The 18,338-nt window shown below is 36.0% G+C and overlaps 1 protein-coding gene across 4 annotated transcripts in view; it reads right to left on the reverse strand.

The window, feature by feature from the left end:
- Positions 1 to 18,338, reverse strand: part of CAMSAP2 (calmodulin regulated spectrin associated protein family member 2) — an 81,072-nt gene that overhangs the window by 12,808 nt on the left and 49,926 nt on the right. For all 4 annotated transcript variants that reach the window (XM_040566189.1, XM_040566191.1, XM_040566190.1 and 1 more), the window contains 6 exons: positions 15,474 to 15,615; positions 12,319 to 12,458; positions 4,495 to 4,588; positions 3,323 to 3,410; positions 650 to 720; positions 72 to 141 (listed from right to left, as the gene is read on the reverse strand). In XM_040566189.1, the coding sequence (XP_040422123.1) occupies positions 72 to 141; positions 650 to 720; positions 3,323 to 3,410; positions 4,495 to 4,588; positions 12,319 to 12,458; positions 15,474 to 15,615 (605 nt within the window). The remainder of the gene's footprint in view (positions 1 to 71; positions 142 to 649; positions 721 to 3,322; positions 3,411 to 4,494; positions 4,589 to 12,318; positions 12,459 to 15,473; positions 15,616 to 18,338) is intronic.

Consider the following 18,338-nt stretch of genomic DNA (forward strand, 5'->3'; position numbering starts at 1 on the left):
GGAGAGTTTACTACTGTTTATGACCAATACATTATCATTTTTTAAGCAGCTCTTATGATAGGACTACTTGCCTTTTTTCTTTTGGCCATGTCCCCACATATCCATCTACATAAGACATTGATGTGGACCTTCTGATGACTCCTAAGTGAAATTAAAATAGAATCCAAGGTAACTGCTATGAAAAATCATTTTAACATTAGATTCGGTTGCTTCAAAAATTAGTTTGTTTTACTACTCAGAACACTGCAATAGCAAAAAAAAAGCTTCTATATTAAGAATAGAACTAGAACAATTGAGTCAATTAGTTTCATCCTGTATATATACTATATCCCTCAGAGAATTTACTATTGATTAAAATATACTACAAGTACTACTAAATATACTACGAATAATTGTTGAAACCCATATTCCACATAATGAAAACAGAATTCAAATTAAAAAAAAATAACAACATGTACAAGAGGTACAAACACAAGCTTTCCATTTGTATGTTTTGTGGATGACAGAACTCATTCACTAGCTTTTCATGTCAATTTGTCCCAGTAACTTCTGCTTGAACAAGGTTTGAAGAAATATAAACAACATAGCAATACACTCAGAAGATGACACCTTGCCTCATTACCCTTTCTACCCACTTGTAAATTATTACCTGGGACAGATGAATAAGGCTGCTGGGGTGTATGCAGTTGGTGAGGTGGTGTATAAGTTGGACTTTCCAATCTATAAAGCAAGAGACATTAACTTAGTAGGAATACATCAAAAGCCATGTTACAAAAGGGCAGCCAGACTTCTTGTCCTGGGTCAACAAAGGAGATTTGTTTTTTAAGACAAGGGAGAAAGTAAGGTGTAATTCTCCTCTTGAAGCATTACTTTATTAATCAGAAGGAGCATACTATGTTATTACCTTTAACTAGATGCAATGCAGAGACACAAAAAGTCAAAAAGGTATTTCTATTATGCAAATGGCCACAGAGTAGTGTTAGCATACGTGTCTCCCAATGTACTTCAAATAGATGTCATTATTAGAAGGTTCTCATTTTTAGTTTTGATTTTAGCAACAAAATAAAAATTGAGTGACTGCAGCAAGTAACACTCACTTCTCACACATCTCTCTTTTCAGTTGCTTAGCCTGAAATTTTCAAACTGTGTCTGAACTGCAATATGCACTAGGAGTAGATAATGGAGATTTTGCGACAGACATGACTTAATAAATAGAACAAATATATTCACTACTAAAACACTAATTACAAAGATTTTCTCTGTTTCTAGTTAAAACAGATTTTTTGTTGTTGTTGTTCTTGTTCACAGAGAAGGTCTGTAATAGACTAGCTGTTTTAATCCAGAATAGGCATCCATAATTCAGTGATTTGTGATCCAGGCACTTCTCAGGACCAGAACAACAAAGACATATACATAAATACACATGCTTTTGCATGTAAAATGCTTGTAAAGAAGCCAAACTTCAAAACAAGCTGAATTAAACCCTTTCATGTTCTGAATTTTGTTCACTGAATTTTAAAAGCACACTCCCAAACTCTCTTTTTCAAATCACTAATTTTCAAAATATTTGTTTAGAGCTTTTATAGTTTATATACGGTATGCTTAGAAATGTTTCTGAAGAATATTTGTAGGAAGAATATTCATGTCAATTTAAGAAAAATATTGTTAGTTTACGATGTACAGAAGCATTTTCTGTAATTATATATTACAATTATTCAAAATAGTTTCTCGTAAATTCCTGTTTTTTGGTGTTTAATAAAATTACACATTAGCTAAATAACTTATCTGCTTTAAATGGCATTTAAGATTTCTGCAAAAACTATTAAATCATAGAAGTAATGTTTATAGTTATCTTAAAAGAAAAGTATGCATTCAAAATTTCATCCAGCAGCCTTTCAAAATATGTTCTGCCACAAAGAAAATCTATATGCTTCATTGTCCCTCACAAAAAGACTGATTTTGGCACCATGACTGTGATTCCATGGCAACCTCAGACACTGTAACTGCTCACTGCCTCAGTCCCACTCCTCCTCTGCGCTGAAGCTGGCTCTCCGCTGGAGTCTGCTCTGAGTCATGTCAGTAGCTCAGCCAGCAGAAAACATTCACTTTTTCTGACTGGGTTGTGTTTTTTTTTTTCTGTCAGTGTACTGAAATGACAACATCAAAAGCTGAATCAGACAGGACCGTGCAGTTGGGATGACGAGGAAGGCCAGGACCAAGTCATCCTGCAGTCAGGGCAGTCTCGGCTGATGGGGAACTGCAGCCTGTGTGTTTTACATTTCTAGCATCTGAAATAACTTCTTAGGTCCCTTCTTCGTCATATGATGCTGTGAAGTATCACCAAGTTCTATAAAATACACTGGTTAATGAAGGAAGATATAGCTCCTTCTCCTACTTATGGATTGCTCTCATAATCCTCCAACACCAAACCATACCCATCACTTGTAGAGAAACTAAACAAGGGTTGTGATGAGCTAGTACAATATGCTTTCCACCAACCATACAAAGCTCACAATGATTTTTACTGTATCTCTGTACATGCCTCGGGAAACATAAGGAATATTACAAAACACACTGGTGGCAACTTACAGACTTGATAGTTAAATTTGGAATGGTGTTTATGAATTGAATTCAGATGTTTATCACAGAATTTTCAATAAGTCCTCTTCATCTTAGAAGACAAAATTATCTGCAGACAAAATGTACACATTTGGATAAAACATGGATTTATTTAGATGAAAAAGATACTTTGTTACTGACAGAATTTGTCAGAACAGGGATAAGTTCTGTAGGACAAAGGAAAAAATGAAGTGCAAAGTTCTTAACTGGACTGCTTGCAGGAGCTTTGCAAGGTGTGAGTGGGTTTGGGAACCTCTCTTTCAAAAGGTATATCCAAAACTACTTTTTCCCCTGACATATATGCTCAGTTTACATTAAAATAACTTCATTGACTACATGTGAAACACTTCAGATACACACAGTAAAAAGATTCAGGATCAAAGCATTTTATGATTGTATGAAATATAATTCCCTAATTCAAAGTCAGTACAGATTCCTAAATACAAGCAAACAAAACCCACCACAAAACAAAAGGCTGAACAGGATAAGCTGGGCTGGCAAGAAAGAATTTGCTGAATATTCAATTAAATTCCTAATTTTATTCTTGTGTGTCTGTTCTGACACAATCCATAAACCTTTGTCCTCAAATGATAAATATAATGCATTCACTATGTTCCGACCAGATCACTGGAAGGTTTCCTTTACCTCATCAAAAGAAAGACTGAAAGACCATGAAAGAGCACTACTGCTTATCCAGCATTACCTAGCTACGAAGTCAGAACCACATGGGCCATCCACATAATTTCTTCTGTTAGCATTCAGACTGTGAGCAGAAGCTGTATCTTTTCCAGCTGCCAGGAAGAACAAAGCTCAAGTTATCATAGTTTAGTATTCAGTTAAAATCCACAGCAGAAAAGCTGTCTGAAATAACCTGAATTATTTCCAAGTAATTAAAACATTTTCAGAGGTTCCATTATTTAGATTAAAAATGAAGTCACTTCCCTTCAGCTCTACCTTCTACAAAGTTCCCATATTGGCACTGATTAAGGCAATAGAGAATGAAAAAAAAAAGACTAGGTAAGGCAAAGGAAGAAATAATAATAATAAAAAAAGATAAGAGACAAAATTAAAAGTAAAAACTTTTTTTTAAATCAAATATAAATATACTTATTCTGAAAGAAATTATTTTCCAATAAAAGTTTTTCTTCCCCCAAGCCCTTAGACTTAACTTTCCAGCTAGGAAACAACATTTTGGTCACATCCTAAATTAGTTAGCAATATTTTAAGAATTTAAATCAGATTTTTGTGTGTCATGAAGTATATAAATGAAAAAAGGTGTTAAAGCTACACGATGGGATTCTCTTCCTAGCTTTTGCCACACAATCATAGTACTACCATATGAATGTTTAAATTACCATTACTCTATGCTTACTAACAGATCTCAAGATCTGTTTGAGAGATGCATTTTTATATTTAGGAATTTACTGAAAGAAGACTGTGCCTTTGCACCCAGGTGCAAAATGCAAGCCTACAGTTAACTATTTGTCTGCTTTTCCTAGATTTATGTCCCTTTCTCTTGGTACCTTCTCCTCAGCAGTACAAGTTTTCAGGCTAAATTATGTTCTTGGCTCATTATGTTTGTAATCCCTGCATGGACATAAATGGATTCTAGGCTTGTTTTGGTCAGGAAAATTTGCAAGTGATTATACCACAATAATTTAAATAAGACTTTGGTAATAAACAACAAAATCTAATTATGATTTATGAGATAAGATGAAGATTAACATAGGACAGAGTACATAGCTCCTTCTTTAAGGGGGTGGTACACTGCCAAATCCCGTTAACTAAAATATTCACTGTATTTGTGAACACTATGGTAATCTGAACACATACATATTAAAAACATGCATATTAAAACCAATCCTTTATAATTACCTTGGGGATGCACAACAACACGAGGTTGTACAAATGATGGCTTCACCACTTCAAACCACCAGAACAGTTCTGCCATGAACACCATGTAGTTGCTCTATGGAAATGATAATAAGGGAAATGTATGTTAAAACATAAACCTTAACTACAAACAAATAGCATAATCAACATTGGGATATGCCTCTATTTCACACAGTTTACATTCTCATCTCTGTTACTTCTGTAGAAAATGAGATCAGTCAGAGTGATCTGTAGTACAACTATCTAACACCTGTAACTTGACCAGATCGTAAACGTTTGGGTCAAAATGTTTCATAATGGGCATACACTTGGGCCTGATGTCTTGCAGGCAGGGTAGAGAGGTACAGGATGGGTGGAAGAGGATGCCTGTCAAACAGATTAGCCATGGATTTTGAGTCTTTGTGTCAGGCATGTGATTTTTGCCACATTAAGGAACATCTACTCAGATTTCCAAGTCTTTACAGAACAAAACCCAGCCGCAATGTTTGTTAAATGCAGGCCAGTTAGAACGAGGTTTTAGCTCCAAAGATCTGTGCACGCTTAATGTACTGCTGATACATCTGCCTTCATATTTCCAGCGATCCCCTTACACAGCTACGAAACACAGAAGTACTGGAGCTGTAAGGTTTAACAGAGGAAAAAATAAATGAAAAGGAAGAAACAGCTGGTGATATGAACTGCAACAACAAAAAAATCAGAGAGGAAAAATAGGCAGAAGCAGTAGTAGCAGTTTCTGGTGCAAGAGTATATTGTCTATAATAATATATTTTTTTTATATAAAGGGGTGCAAAGGACCAGAAGGTTTGATGACTGTGGAAGCTGAAGAGTCCAGAGGCCCAATGATTGCAGATATAAGCTGCAAAGTCCATACGGGTCAGCACCACCTCTTATCTAGAAACACCAGCTGGATGAGGTTAAGGAGCCTCCTGGCCTGAGGGCTCCAGCAGGCGCAGAGACTCGTGTCACCAGTGCTACTGAGGCTGAAAATCTGAACAATACAAATCTCTACTTATGCTTTAAATTGGGAAACCACATTTAAACCACTTAAAAAAAAAAAGTCTTTTCTGCAAAAAAATGAAATAATATCTAGCTAACAGTGCTTACAAGTGTCTTTAGTCACTTTTTTCATGTCATTAACACTGATATATATAGTGTACATATATACTTCAGTATATGGTGAAGGGATCAGTCAGATGTTGCCAGTTATTATACACATGCTAGAAATAGACTACGAAAACCCCATATCTACTTAGCACAACAGAAACTGAATGAGGAAAGATTCACAGCAAAGTCTTTTCCATTCAAACAAAATGCTAAGCATAGCATTTTGGTATGACACGTTTCATTAGGAAAGAATATATATAAAGAAAATAAATCAAATTTATTTCTGAGACAGAGTTTGATCTTTAATATTACAATTTCTATGCCAGCTATAAACACTTTCACTCTTCCCTCCCCTACAAGTTTTACATATTTAACATGAAATATTTTTACTATGAAAATAATTACAAAATATTCTAATTCTAGCTTTGTTCCAATCTAAAATAGCATTGGATTTAAGTACTCCAATTTCTTATTTTTATGGTGAGATGCCACATTTAATAGTGTGACTATTTTATGAAGGACTAAGATATTCCTTCTGAAAATATTTTCTGTGCGGTCCTGAACTACTGAAATAAAGATTCTTTTTCCGAAAACAAAATTGGTATTTATTGAAGAAAATATAAAACTCCGGGCTGCACAGCTAGTTTAGAATTCAGGCTACTTTAGATGTTTCATGGTGAAACATCATGATGGAAACTGCATTTACTCTCAAGTCATTTATAGTCAGAAAGAAATGTTAATAATTACCGAAGGAGAAAACAGATGATCAGTAAATTAATTTTTTTTGGAAAAACTATGTGTCTGTAGTAATCCTGCTACCAAGGTTTGGAAAGGATGTTATTTCCACAGATTTCACCTTGATTATGCCAACAAATGTTCTAATAGTTTGTCACATGATTATCACAGGCATGTATACACTGAAATACTCAGAAGCGTAACTGGACTTTAATAGTTAAAAAAACACAACTAAGCTCTGAACAGTTCAGACTGACTGAAAAATACTAAACAGCAGATGGCAGACATGCAGCTTCATAGCTGCCTTCATTTGCTAAACATTCTGATTTATTTTTTTTTCAGATTCATATTTCTACCTTATTTGCAGATTGTTCATTAAAATTGCATGTAATAAGGTATACTACTGGTTAAGTTTTATCTATTATATCTTCTAGTTGTACAACAAAAATTCTACCATTTAATATATTTTGGAAGATTTTGAAAAAAAACTCCCTTATTTTGAATATAAAATCTAAAGTCATTACTTGCTTTCGTATCAAAGGAAGACATAAGCTAGCTTGTTTTATAAAAATGTATATGAAAAAGATAAGTTCTTCTCTTTAATATACCTACTCCCAATATAAGTAATGGAAAATACAGAAAACAAAAATAGTACATCCAATCTTGCCACACAAATAAACCACTTCACTTGTAATATTCATAGGTTTTAGATCTGCACAGATGGTGAAAAACAACTACAAGTTCATATATTCTAATGATACAAATCACTTATAGACAGACTAGAATCCACTAAATGTGAACGGAAAAGCTGTCATAGATGCATTTAGGAATTTTCTCAAAATGAACACAAAAATATACTGTAAAATTCACATCATGATGCACATTAAGCTGTCTGCTCTGTAGGCCAGGAAAGCAAGCTACCTCAAATGCAAATCCATAGTTTGCATATTATAAAGTGTCAATATAGATGCATCAAGACTGAAGAAAACTGGAGTGTTTCAAAAACTGTACAAGTCCTGGTTACTGTTCTGTGTAGGATCCATGAGCTACAAGTTTGTCCTATGTCCCATCACAGGTTAACGAATGCCACAACAAGTTGAAGATGTCAGAATGACTTATTTCAGAACAAAACAAAGAAGCAGGACAACCTGCCAATTAACATCAGTGAAATAAAACCCCGCTGCTACCCTTTAAATAATAAGTGAGGAACCAAAGGTCCTTCTTCTGAGGGAAATCTCTTAAAAAAAACAACTGCTCACCAGCTGCATCTTCCTTTTTATTCCCAATCCACAATCCTTTTAAACCCGCCAGATGGGAATCCAGTCCCGGGGCAGCCTCCCACCACACGCCCCAGCCGCCCCCCAGCCCAGCAGCTGCTCTGCCAGCTCCTCCAGGAGCCCACCCGCACTCACACGGCCTGAAACTGCTAACACAGACTGGCGGCAACAGCCTCATCTGCACCGGTTTTCCAGGGAGACAGGAGGGAAGGCTCTGCTAGTGGACAAAGCCTGGAACTTAATTTCTACAATTAATCTCTGTGATGTACATGGATACCTCACAGGAGATGGGGCTCGTTTACAGCTTCTGCTTATATTATTAGCAAAGTCGCCTTCTACTTGATGTGGGCAAGTGCATGTATTCAAAACTACTCAAATGCAATAGGTAAGTTTATTGTAAGCTCTGGAACCAGACTCTCTCCATTTGGCTTACCGGGCCTTCGACAGTGCAGATGTTTGTTCATGCTGCTCTAACTTAGTAGCTAAGTGCAAAATAAGGCACGTATTCCCTGTGCTTATTTGCAATGCCAAACAGCTGAGACTGGCCCACATTTAGGTCAGAGGAACACACTCCTCAGAGGAATGGCAGCAATGATGTCTCAGGATTGTTTCACTTCACGTTCAGAAAGCTTTCATTCTCCTGAACTGAAGTGCCCTCTGCATGGGTTTGGGTGAGAGGACTCTGTGGTTACCAGAAAAAAGCAGCCAAAGAGAGGTGGCATGTATGATGAGCAGTAGCACCTGAAAGCCTCCCCAGAACTGAGAGGCTGCAGAGACTCGTGGCCCTGTCAAATCCACAAGAACCCAAACACTCAGAAGAGCAGGAGCAGGCTGTCCAAGGCCACCAGCACACATCAACAACAACAGGTTGTATAACTCTAACCAAGGAGGCAGGAGCCGCTATCTGCAAAGACTACATGAATACACACACACAATAACAAGAGAAGGAGCCCCTTGAGAGATTTTTTGGACACCTTACTAAAAGCCACCAGCGGGCCAGTAAGACCCCTGCTTCGGGAGGCCACTGGGCAGGCTCCCAGGTGTTGCTCCAATCCGATAGAATAACTGAGCTAGTGTGAACTGTGTGAGCAAATGGATGTGCTGTGTGAATAGCTATCTCCTATTAATAATGGATTTGTTCTATTAATAATAGCAGGTTAATTAATAGAAGATCTTCTAACATCATGATCTGTCTTTCGCCCTGACTCAATCCTCTACCAAGGAAAACTGAATGCACAACAATATGTGTAGCACAAGTTTAGGATCACTATTTACAACAAACAAACAGAACCCAACCATGTCTTTGAAGGCTTAGATATAGGAACACTTACAACAGGCAATAATTGTGTCAACTGATTCAATGCCAAGTTCCAATGTGAGCTCTCAAACCATGGTAAACATCAAAAGATTCAAGCTCTCTCTCAGTCCCCTCTTTAACAGTGAACCAGTTCTTAGGTCTGGACCCTATGGACCTACGAGAATAAACTGGCAGAGAACTATCTCAAACATCAACAAACACAACCAAAGATGGGTTCTTCCTCTTTTAGAAGTACTTTCAACAGATATCTCACATTACAAGGAGAACAAGTGAGATGACATTTTTCTTTCTATTCAGAAACCTTACATGACCCTTACAACATCCATCATATACACACCATAAGACCTTTACTTAATGCCCTGATACTACACACTATCACACTGCAGTGCTAATCAATTTCAGCGCTGAAGCAGTAAAGAAGCCTTTGCTGTTCTGCAGGGCAGTTCATGCTCCCTGTAAAGGCACTCCTTTCACTCAAGTTCTAGTTCTACAAACTTGTTCTCTGGATTGGCAGAACACGTGTATGAACACACAGGTCTCTTAAGATAGCTATTTCAGAGCTATGTAATCTACATACAAGTAAAGAAAAAAATTAAAAAGTGCTTGTGGGATAAAATTGCTTACAGAAGGGAAGAGGGAAAAAAAAGCAATGCACAAAACCAAACAGAGATCCAAGATTTTTAATTCTTTCCTTTTGTTAAATGGGCAGGAAGGATTCAGAAATTATTGTGATTATTTTTGTCATCTCTCTCTACTTGTATTTCCCTGTCTCAAAGGAAAACAAACAAGAACCAGCATGGCCCCTTAGCAGTGCCTCAAGCATCCACGGAATGTATTAGTAGCCCTTCCCTTGCAGACATTTATGATGAATTTCACAAATGTATTTTTCTTAGAGGAGAAGAAATGGGCAAGTGAGGAGCAACAAAATTTACTTTCTGGCTTCATTTGATTATGACACATTAAAGTTGTCTAGAAACCCTGACAAAGCCTATTTTTCCTCCATGTTAAAAAAGAATAAAAACAGTTTCATCTGCTGCAAAAGCTGAGAGCCTATACCAAATATTCTGTATGCTTGTTAACTGAAGTTTTATATTAATCCAACTTGGCTTCTGTACTTTTTGATAGGGAAGATACAAATGGGCACAATCACCTTGGTGAAGACCTGCACCAGATTTCCTTACCATATACTGTCCACAACCTACCTTGATTTAGCATAACAGCACAATGCAGTGTACCCAGTAAAGAATGTAAGGTAAGCTCTTCGTGCTTGACCACTTTAAAGAGAGAGAGGCTCTACTCCCTTCTTTTGGGACAAGCATGAAGTCAGGATATCTAGCATAATTTCTAGGACCAGCACCGTCATTGCAAAAACTCAGCTTTATTTTATTTTTTCTTGAAACTTTTTCCAGTAACGTATCAGCAGTTTGGTTCTCTTGTTATTTCTGTCATCAATATGACAGCGTAACAGACTTTTAAACAAAACTATAGTGCCACCTACTGTGCAGTATGAGTCACCCTGAAAATAAACAGAATTTTTTGCTGATTAACGGACACCTGAAAGCATGCTGCTAGAAATCCTAAACCTTGAAATTAATACTTTCTGCAGACCAGTATAATTCAATGCGTAATATTTAAAATATCTGTTTGCAATACAAGATTTTCCAAGTGACAATAACATTCATTGGGGAATATACACATTTATTAAAACCTACTCTAATCAGATGCACTGGAAAGCTTAAAAAGAGCTCCTTTAACTGTGAATTTATTTTGAAAGCAAACTACTTCTTAACACTGGAAAAACAGAGTTTATAGCACTAGCCAAAGTTTCCATGCCAAGGTTTAAAAGAAAAACTTGGCAGCCCTTCTCTGTAGCATTTACATCTAAATAAGCATCCACACCACAGCAACTTGTAAAAACATGATCACAAAAGGGCCTTCTCAGTTCTAGAGATATTCCAAATCTTTGAAAGAACTCTAAAGCCACTCTAAAACACTGTTCAGAAGCAGCAAAGTTACTGAGTTTGTAGCATTTTATCAATGTTAAGTCTGATGCAGAGATATCGACTTTTTTTTTTTTAATTGATGCTTCATAGTGGCTTATGAAATAATTCAAACCAGTACTATAAAGCAATGATATTATTAGTTGTTATGGATGAAACTGAAGACAAATTAATTCCATTTATTCCAGATATCGGCAAGCAAAAAGAAACAATCAAAATCCAGTAAAGGACACCTACTCAAGATCTTCCAAAATATTTGTAGGACCATATGCTGGAACTACAGACAAGAGAGACTGCAATACAACACACTTTTTCAAGTATGTAGATAGATTACCGTACATGAAATTTAAAGACACCAAAAGCTGAATGAAAATAGTCAGTAGACAGCTTTGCATACACGAAATAGAACAGCGATGGCTAAGTAGTCTAGACTTTACAGGGCCTGGACCTACTGCCCTTACTCATCCTGGCAGCTCATTACTTATTTGCAAAGGATTAGGTTCAACCCTACAGGAGACAACAAAGCTGTATTCAGGCTTTGGCCTCTGTGACTCAGCTTGTGAGGTTGCTACAAAGATCACAAAAAGCAGTGAAATGACCCAGATATTAAGAAACCAATTACATACCATCTGCAATGGATATGCTGACTCCCTAAAAATAAGATTTCATTCCCTAAAGGCAGGCCAATAAGAATCTTAAGCAAATGAACAGTGTTTTATATATAAAACTCTTAGAGAAACACAATAATGAAGAATTAAATTTACAATTAGACAAGGTATAATTCAATTATTCTGACTTCCCACACAGCTTAAAAATTATAGGATAACCAAACAAAATACTTTTTTTTAACTTTCTAAAAAGAGAATAATCTTAGAATGACTAAAAACGCTTAATTGCTTGTTCAAACATCTGTGTGTGGGACGTGCATCCCTGCTTGTATTCCAGGAATAAAAACATCAGATTATTCAATGAAATTAACTCAGGAGAGCAAAAACTGAAAAACACGATAAAAACCCCAACCAAAACAGCATATAAATATAGCATGTTTACAAAAGTAAAAAGTCTAAGATTAAAAAATATAAAATTACAGTGTACATAGAAATGAACAGTGATGGTAAGCAGTAATTCCATAAACAACTATTAAAAATTTTGTGTTTTTGTGAAAGTCTTAGAAGTTGCAACTAATGCAGGTGTTTTAACATCCTGCTGAAATTTGTTGCATCCTGTACCACAAAAAGATGCAACATGCTTTTTCAGTCAGTCATATAGCAATAGATTAAAAGGCTCTATATACCACTAGAAAACAACAACAACAAAAAACAAACAGTCCTGTGGATACTGCTTACATTTGTTTTATTTTATTTTTTTTTACCTTTATTGAAGAAGCTGCATATAGCATATCCTCAAGACTGAAATGGCAACACTGATTAAGATATTCCTGACAAAATTCTTGAATCAACTGCAGATTATACAAGCTGTCAGCCAAAGACATCGTCTCTTTCAAACAAATATCTAAAAAAAAAAGAAGCCAAGATTAGATATAGTGACAGATCTGCAAAAAGTACTTTTCTTTTGATGGATTCTAGACCTTTTTCTGGATAAATTCAAACTTGATTTTTCTTTTGTATGTCAGGAGACTTATTTTTCTATTTCAGAAATGTAAGAAATAACAATGTTATTTTATCTTAAGACAGTTTTGTAGCTTTAGATATTTTCTAAACTTTTTTAAATTTAGATTTTCTATATATGAATGCATGCTTTCTCACGAAGTTTTCTTTGCATAGGGAGTATACTTTAATGTTATTAACTCTGAATCTTCACACAAATGCAGCATCAGTTTAGTCTTATATATTTCTTTTTGTGGATTTGGATGCTTGAAATGAGTTTTCAGATAACATGATACATGAATTACCACTCCATGTTTCAAAGTGCTATTTAAAGACAAAGCAGTGGATAGACTAGTGTGGTTATACAGTGTGCTCTGAATATTATTTATACCCAGCTAACCTCCTGCTCTTTTTATTACAGCTTCTTAGAAGACTAAATAGAAAAAAAGACAGCCCTTGTAAAAAAGAGGAATGAAGAAAATAAAAGAAAGGAGATGTACTTGGAGAGCATGCATCGGTTTTTATTTCCAAAGCAACAGTGTATGACAGAGCTCCACTTAACAGTTTTAAAGCGTGCAGGATACAAGGTTGCTTAGGAAGGGAACTTTGATGCTAACAGGATAAGGATTCCCATCCTGAGGGATTCAGAAATTTTCCATCACCCCAACCAATCCCGAGCATAATACTGATAGAAAAAACGTTTGACTAAACTGACCAAAATAGGATTAAGTTTAGTAATGCAAATTCAAACTCATGCATTTTAACCTAATAATATTCTAATGTGATTCACTAGCTGAAAGCTATACAGAGTAGGAAGGCATTGTGTTTTGGCCAACGCAGAGATAGCTTATGAGCTTTCAGCATCACTTAGCTCTGAAAGAAGCAAACACGATGTAAACATCTATCAGAAAATGTATTTCTAGTAGTGACAGGGAAGCATTGTACAAGGCAGTACTAAGATGTCAGTCAGGATTCCTGTGTACAATTATGACCATTCATATTCAAGAAAGATGAACCGAAACTAGACTGGTTACAGAAAATAACTATTAAGGATAATAACAAGAATGGAAATCCACATCAGAAGGGGAAATTGAAAAGGCTTGATTCAGTAGCCTGGGCAAAAAGACAAAACAAAACAAAACATATCAGAGGGGTAGATGTCAGATTAGGACAAGATATTCAAGCCGAAGGGCACTGCTGGAAGAACAACAGATGCACATAGACAGGCTACAAGCACATCTAGGTAGGAAAGAAGAATAAGGTTTAAAACTATGTAAAAAGTGGAGCTCTACAACAGTCTCAATACGAGTACAGATTTTAAAAAGCTAGACAGTTTTATCACAGAGCATGATAACGTCTTGCAAAGGATTATATAATTTTGAACAATAGCCAATTTCTTGTCTCACTGACACACGAAGCCCTTTATAGTCTTAGATTCCTAGAAGGAAACCTAGATTTGGAGTTAAATAAAGACATTATGAGAAGAAAACATCTATTTTAGAGCTCTGTAGTCTGGTTCCTTTTTTTTTTCTTTGTTGTTAAAGCATTTTTAAGTATTTTTGCATATGCATTTGCTACCTGCCTTTCTCAGTTTCAACGCAGAACAAAATCTCAGTGAAATGTAACATGCATCAAAAACAGTATTTAAATACAGGGAAGATGTGCAAAGTCTTTTACAGTACTTCTATTTGCTTAGAGTATCTTTGAATTTACTTCCGAGACAATGACATGCATGTTTGTATGTCTTTAGGGAAGGACACTCAACAGACATTAAAGCTAAGTTCAAAGATGACAAATGCCTTGTTGTGTTTCACTGTGCTCAAAGTCAGAGGCTGGAGGAATCTGCTGATAAATATATATGTCATCCTGCAATAGCATACAAGATCCTTCAGACAGTCCGTATTTTCAGTCATGCAGTAAGAAGAAACAAGGTGTTACCCAATTTCAACACAACCCAAGAATTAACTTTTCTGTAATCATATACAATTGTATATATTTGGCTGCAACATTTATGCAAATTGAAAGTTGTATTTTTCAAAATTCACAAGCCAAAGAAGAATGGAGAATGCATGCATTTATTCTCTTTCATCTTCAACGCCTACTGTGCTGGAAGCTTCCTATAAAGCAGGCGTGTATATGAATTCCATATTCCAGTACCTTTTCAAGCTTTATACCCTTGCTCATAATTCCTGGATTTCTCAGGATGCTTATGTACAAGTGTTCCCACGACATCAAAGGTATCATGGACAGAACATAGGCAAAAAATGACGGGTGTTAGCTGCCAAGACATTTTACAGCTACACGAGACTCTCAATTGCCAAGAGGAAGATATGAGTTTAACCAGGCCGCAGAGCAAAAGAACGAGATGAAGCTGCTCATCCTCAGACAACTGCTATTACAGAACAGCATGACACCACTAAGTTCTACACTATATTCCTGTTTATCAATATTATAGGTAGCTATCAAAGAAGTAAAAGCCCTGAACAGAGAACAACTATTTGCCACACAGTGCAGCTATGCAGAGCTTGTCTACTTGAAAGACAGAAGTGACCCTTCCATGTTTTATAACTGTAACTGCTCAGATTCACATGAAAAGCACTTACGCAGCTTCAAGAACCAGTTTTCCAGATGGTTGCCAGTTTCATAGCATGACAGCAAATGTGTTGCCACAGTCAGATCTATATTGTAGTACAATTATATTAGTGTGATAACGTAAAAGTAAATACAAGATGGAAGGACATCTTGGTTCTTTCTATTTAATAACACATAGGTACCAAGTAAATACTGAACTTGTCACTGCCACACTCAAATTATGTCTCTTCTGTGTAGTATTTTATTACCTTCCTTGACATATATATCAAATACAGACATTTCAGCTTATGCAGACACATGTTTACAAGCTGAGACACGTTAGACATACCCTCCAGTTTAACGATATCTGGACAGTAGAAGTGGATCAGGGCTGCTAAAGCACAACCATCTGTACCATCTTTCAGCAGATTTTCCACCAATGGAATGCAGGGCAGCTGCTTGAGCAATGTTTGCTCCTTCCTATAACGAGCCTACAATATAGAATGAAGAGATTAAGAGAGACAAAGGCTCTGAAACATACGAAGAAACAGCTTTATATTGTAGGGTTTATGCTCAGTTAGTGAAAAAGCAGTATTCAATAAATAACCGAAAATTCTCAGTGTCAAATTTCCTAGAACTATTCACTTTATACCTCATTTTGAGTGACATAAATAACATCTAAGAGGAAAGGTGCCTACATGCTAAAATTGAGGCTTTCCTTCAAAACTACCAAATTTTGATGATCCCTGTATAGCATGCTAACTTAAATATCACACAACTTATTTAACATCCAACACATCACTATACAATCAGAAATTCTCTGTATGTAAACACAAGACAGACCCTTAGCTGCTGTAACTTCAGTTTACTGCCGACTCAAATGACTATGAAATTAAAACACCTAAGAATCTTTCCCAAAATCTCAATCATATATCTGACTTAATCGCAAATTGAGTAACAAGGAAATCTGCATTTGTTAAACTACATTTTTATTATTAGTAAGTGTCACCCTAAGCAGTTGTAAACACAGGGAAACATTAATGGTCAAGTGTGACGGCCAGGCAGTGGTCTAGGTATAAAAAGGAAACAATTTTAAAAATAACTCAGTATATAAAGAGATCAGTAGCTCAGAATACTAAGAGAGCATTTACCTGAAGTGAATACATTTTTATGGTTTTCTTTTTTGGGCATGAGGGGGCAAAGGGCTTAGGGCTAACTTGAAAAAAGTTATTTATCATTCTTAATTTTGTTTCATGACTTCAAAACAAATGGAGGCAGAAGATTTTAATGTGTTAATATTTAGTTAGACTTTTTTACAATGGTACTGAAGGATTACTTTTCCATTCATACCACAGAACTACTTATGATGCCAAGAACGTTTCAGAGTAAATTTCACACTACTTTCATTCAAATACATTAAACTGGCAATTGCACTGTGGGGATTCTGAGAAGTCTTAGTGGATGTAATTCTTCCTTGCAAAGCTGAAGCTGAAAGTTCCTATCTCCTACCCTCGACCTTTTAGTCGTGCTGGAGCAGTTACTGACGGGGCTGTGTGGTAAGAGTTGATCCATGTAAAACATCTCTTCTCTTTTGCTTCTGCAGCAACTGAGTGGGGCAGGGCTGGAGGTTTTATGGGTGGAGTGGGAACTGTTTTAACTAGCTGTACTGGAAAGAAAAAAAAAAAAAAAAAAAAGAAAGCAACCCAGGGAACCACAGACTAACTAACCCTGAAGGCTATACTTACTGTCACTGGATTTCTGTGGAGGATCACATGGGATTATTTGTAGTGTATGTCAATGTCCTCTAACTGACCCAAGAAGCACAAATCTAGCCTGGAAATAGCAGACATCAGTTCTAGGAAAACAAAGGGCTTGTATTTGGCCCTGAGAACTATCACTTTAACCAATTAATATTTAAAATAAACCGGAGTTAGTCTTTATTTCATACTTGAAATGGACTGGTATTTTTGTCACGTATTTTGCATGCTATGGTAAAGATTCACTAACGCCAAACAAAACCATGTTAGTGTTTCATGCATTATTAATACTGTTTTTCTCATGTTAGTAATACTTCCTACTATTTCTAATGAAATAGGCCAATTTTGCTTGCACAGAAAGGTTCTTCTTTTTCATTCTTTGGAAATACACTGACCTGCTGCTATGAAAACCCTCTAAGTTTCAAATACCATGTTAATATGTCCCTGTACTCCCCACCCCCTGATGACTGGAATTAAGTGCTTTACATATTATTACTTAATTATGAAATAATGACCAAAAATATGGGATACAGATAGACTCTAACATTATGGCCCACCTAGTCCTGTATATTTTATATATTCTTCTAGTACCTTTTTAATGGAATATTTGAAAATGTTTTTAAATTGATAATACAATCACCTTGTGCAGTAAATTCTGTCAAAGTCTGTCATTTTAATGATGCCTCAAACAGCCTTATGAACACTGCCTACAAATTCTGGAAACTGTGTCAAATCATTAAATTGGACCTAGAAAGAGGACTTAATTCATTGTAGAGAGTAGGCCAAGCACATTACTTCAGGAAAAAGAAACTAATAGAACCTGATATACTAGGTTCATTAAGGTATAATAGGCATCATGTTTCAATTTGGTCGAAAAGATAAAAGAAATTATACTGAAAAATAAAAGACACTGGTAATTGCACTGCATTTTTAATAAACTTCCATTTCAAGAAAGTCTTCTAATCAGTTGCAATGTTTGCTAATAAATATGGATGCAATAATGCAAGACACAAACCTCTGCATTTATTATAATCTTATAGTGCTCTTTTAAATACAAACGCTCACACGGGCATCTTATTCCTGAGATTCTACAGAAACCAGCCTGAAATAGCATCTTTGAGCTTATTCCACTGAACAAATCTAAGTATAGTTGAGACAGTGCCATATAAACAAGGTCAGCTAAAAATGAACTGAAAGCACATCAGCTACCCTGTCAGAAGTGCTCGTGTATTCTGAGGTTATTAATAACGAACACTCTGATCCATTTACCATAATAGTAGGTAACATATTATAAATTTACTCCTCAGACTATCTTTTCAGCTGCCTATATGCTCTGGTCTATCTCACCGTAGACCATTTGCACTATGTAAAGAGAGGAGATGAGAAGAACGGTTGAACTGTTAGCACATCTGAACCACTGCCTTCCTACTATACTGTCAGTAGGCACCAGGGTTTCT

Source organism: Cygnus olor, chromosome 8 (assembly GCF_009769625.2).
Source record: "Cygnus olor isolate bCygOlo1 chromosome 8, bCygOlo1.pri.v2, whole genome shotgun sequence".
Classification (NCBI taxonomy): Eukaryota; Metazoa; Chordata; class Aves; order Anseriformes; family Anatidae; genus Cygnus; species Cygnus olor.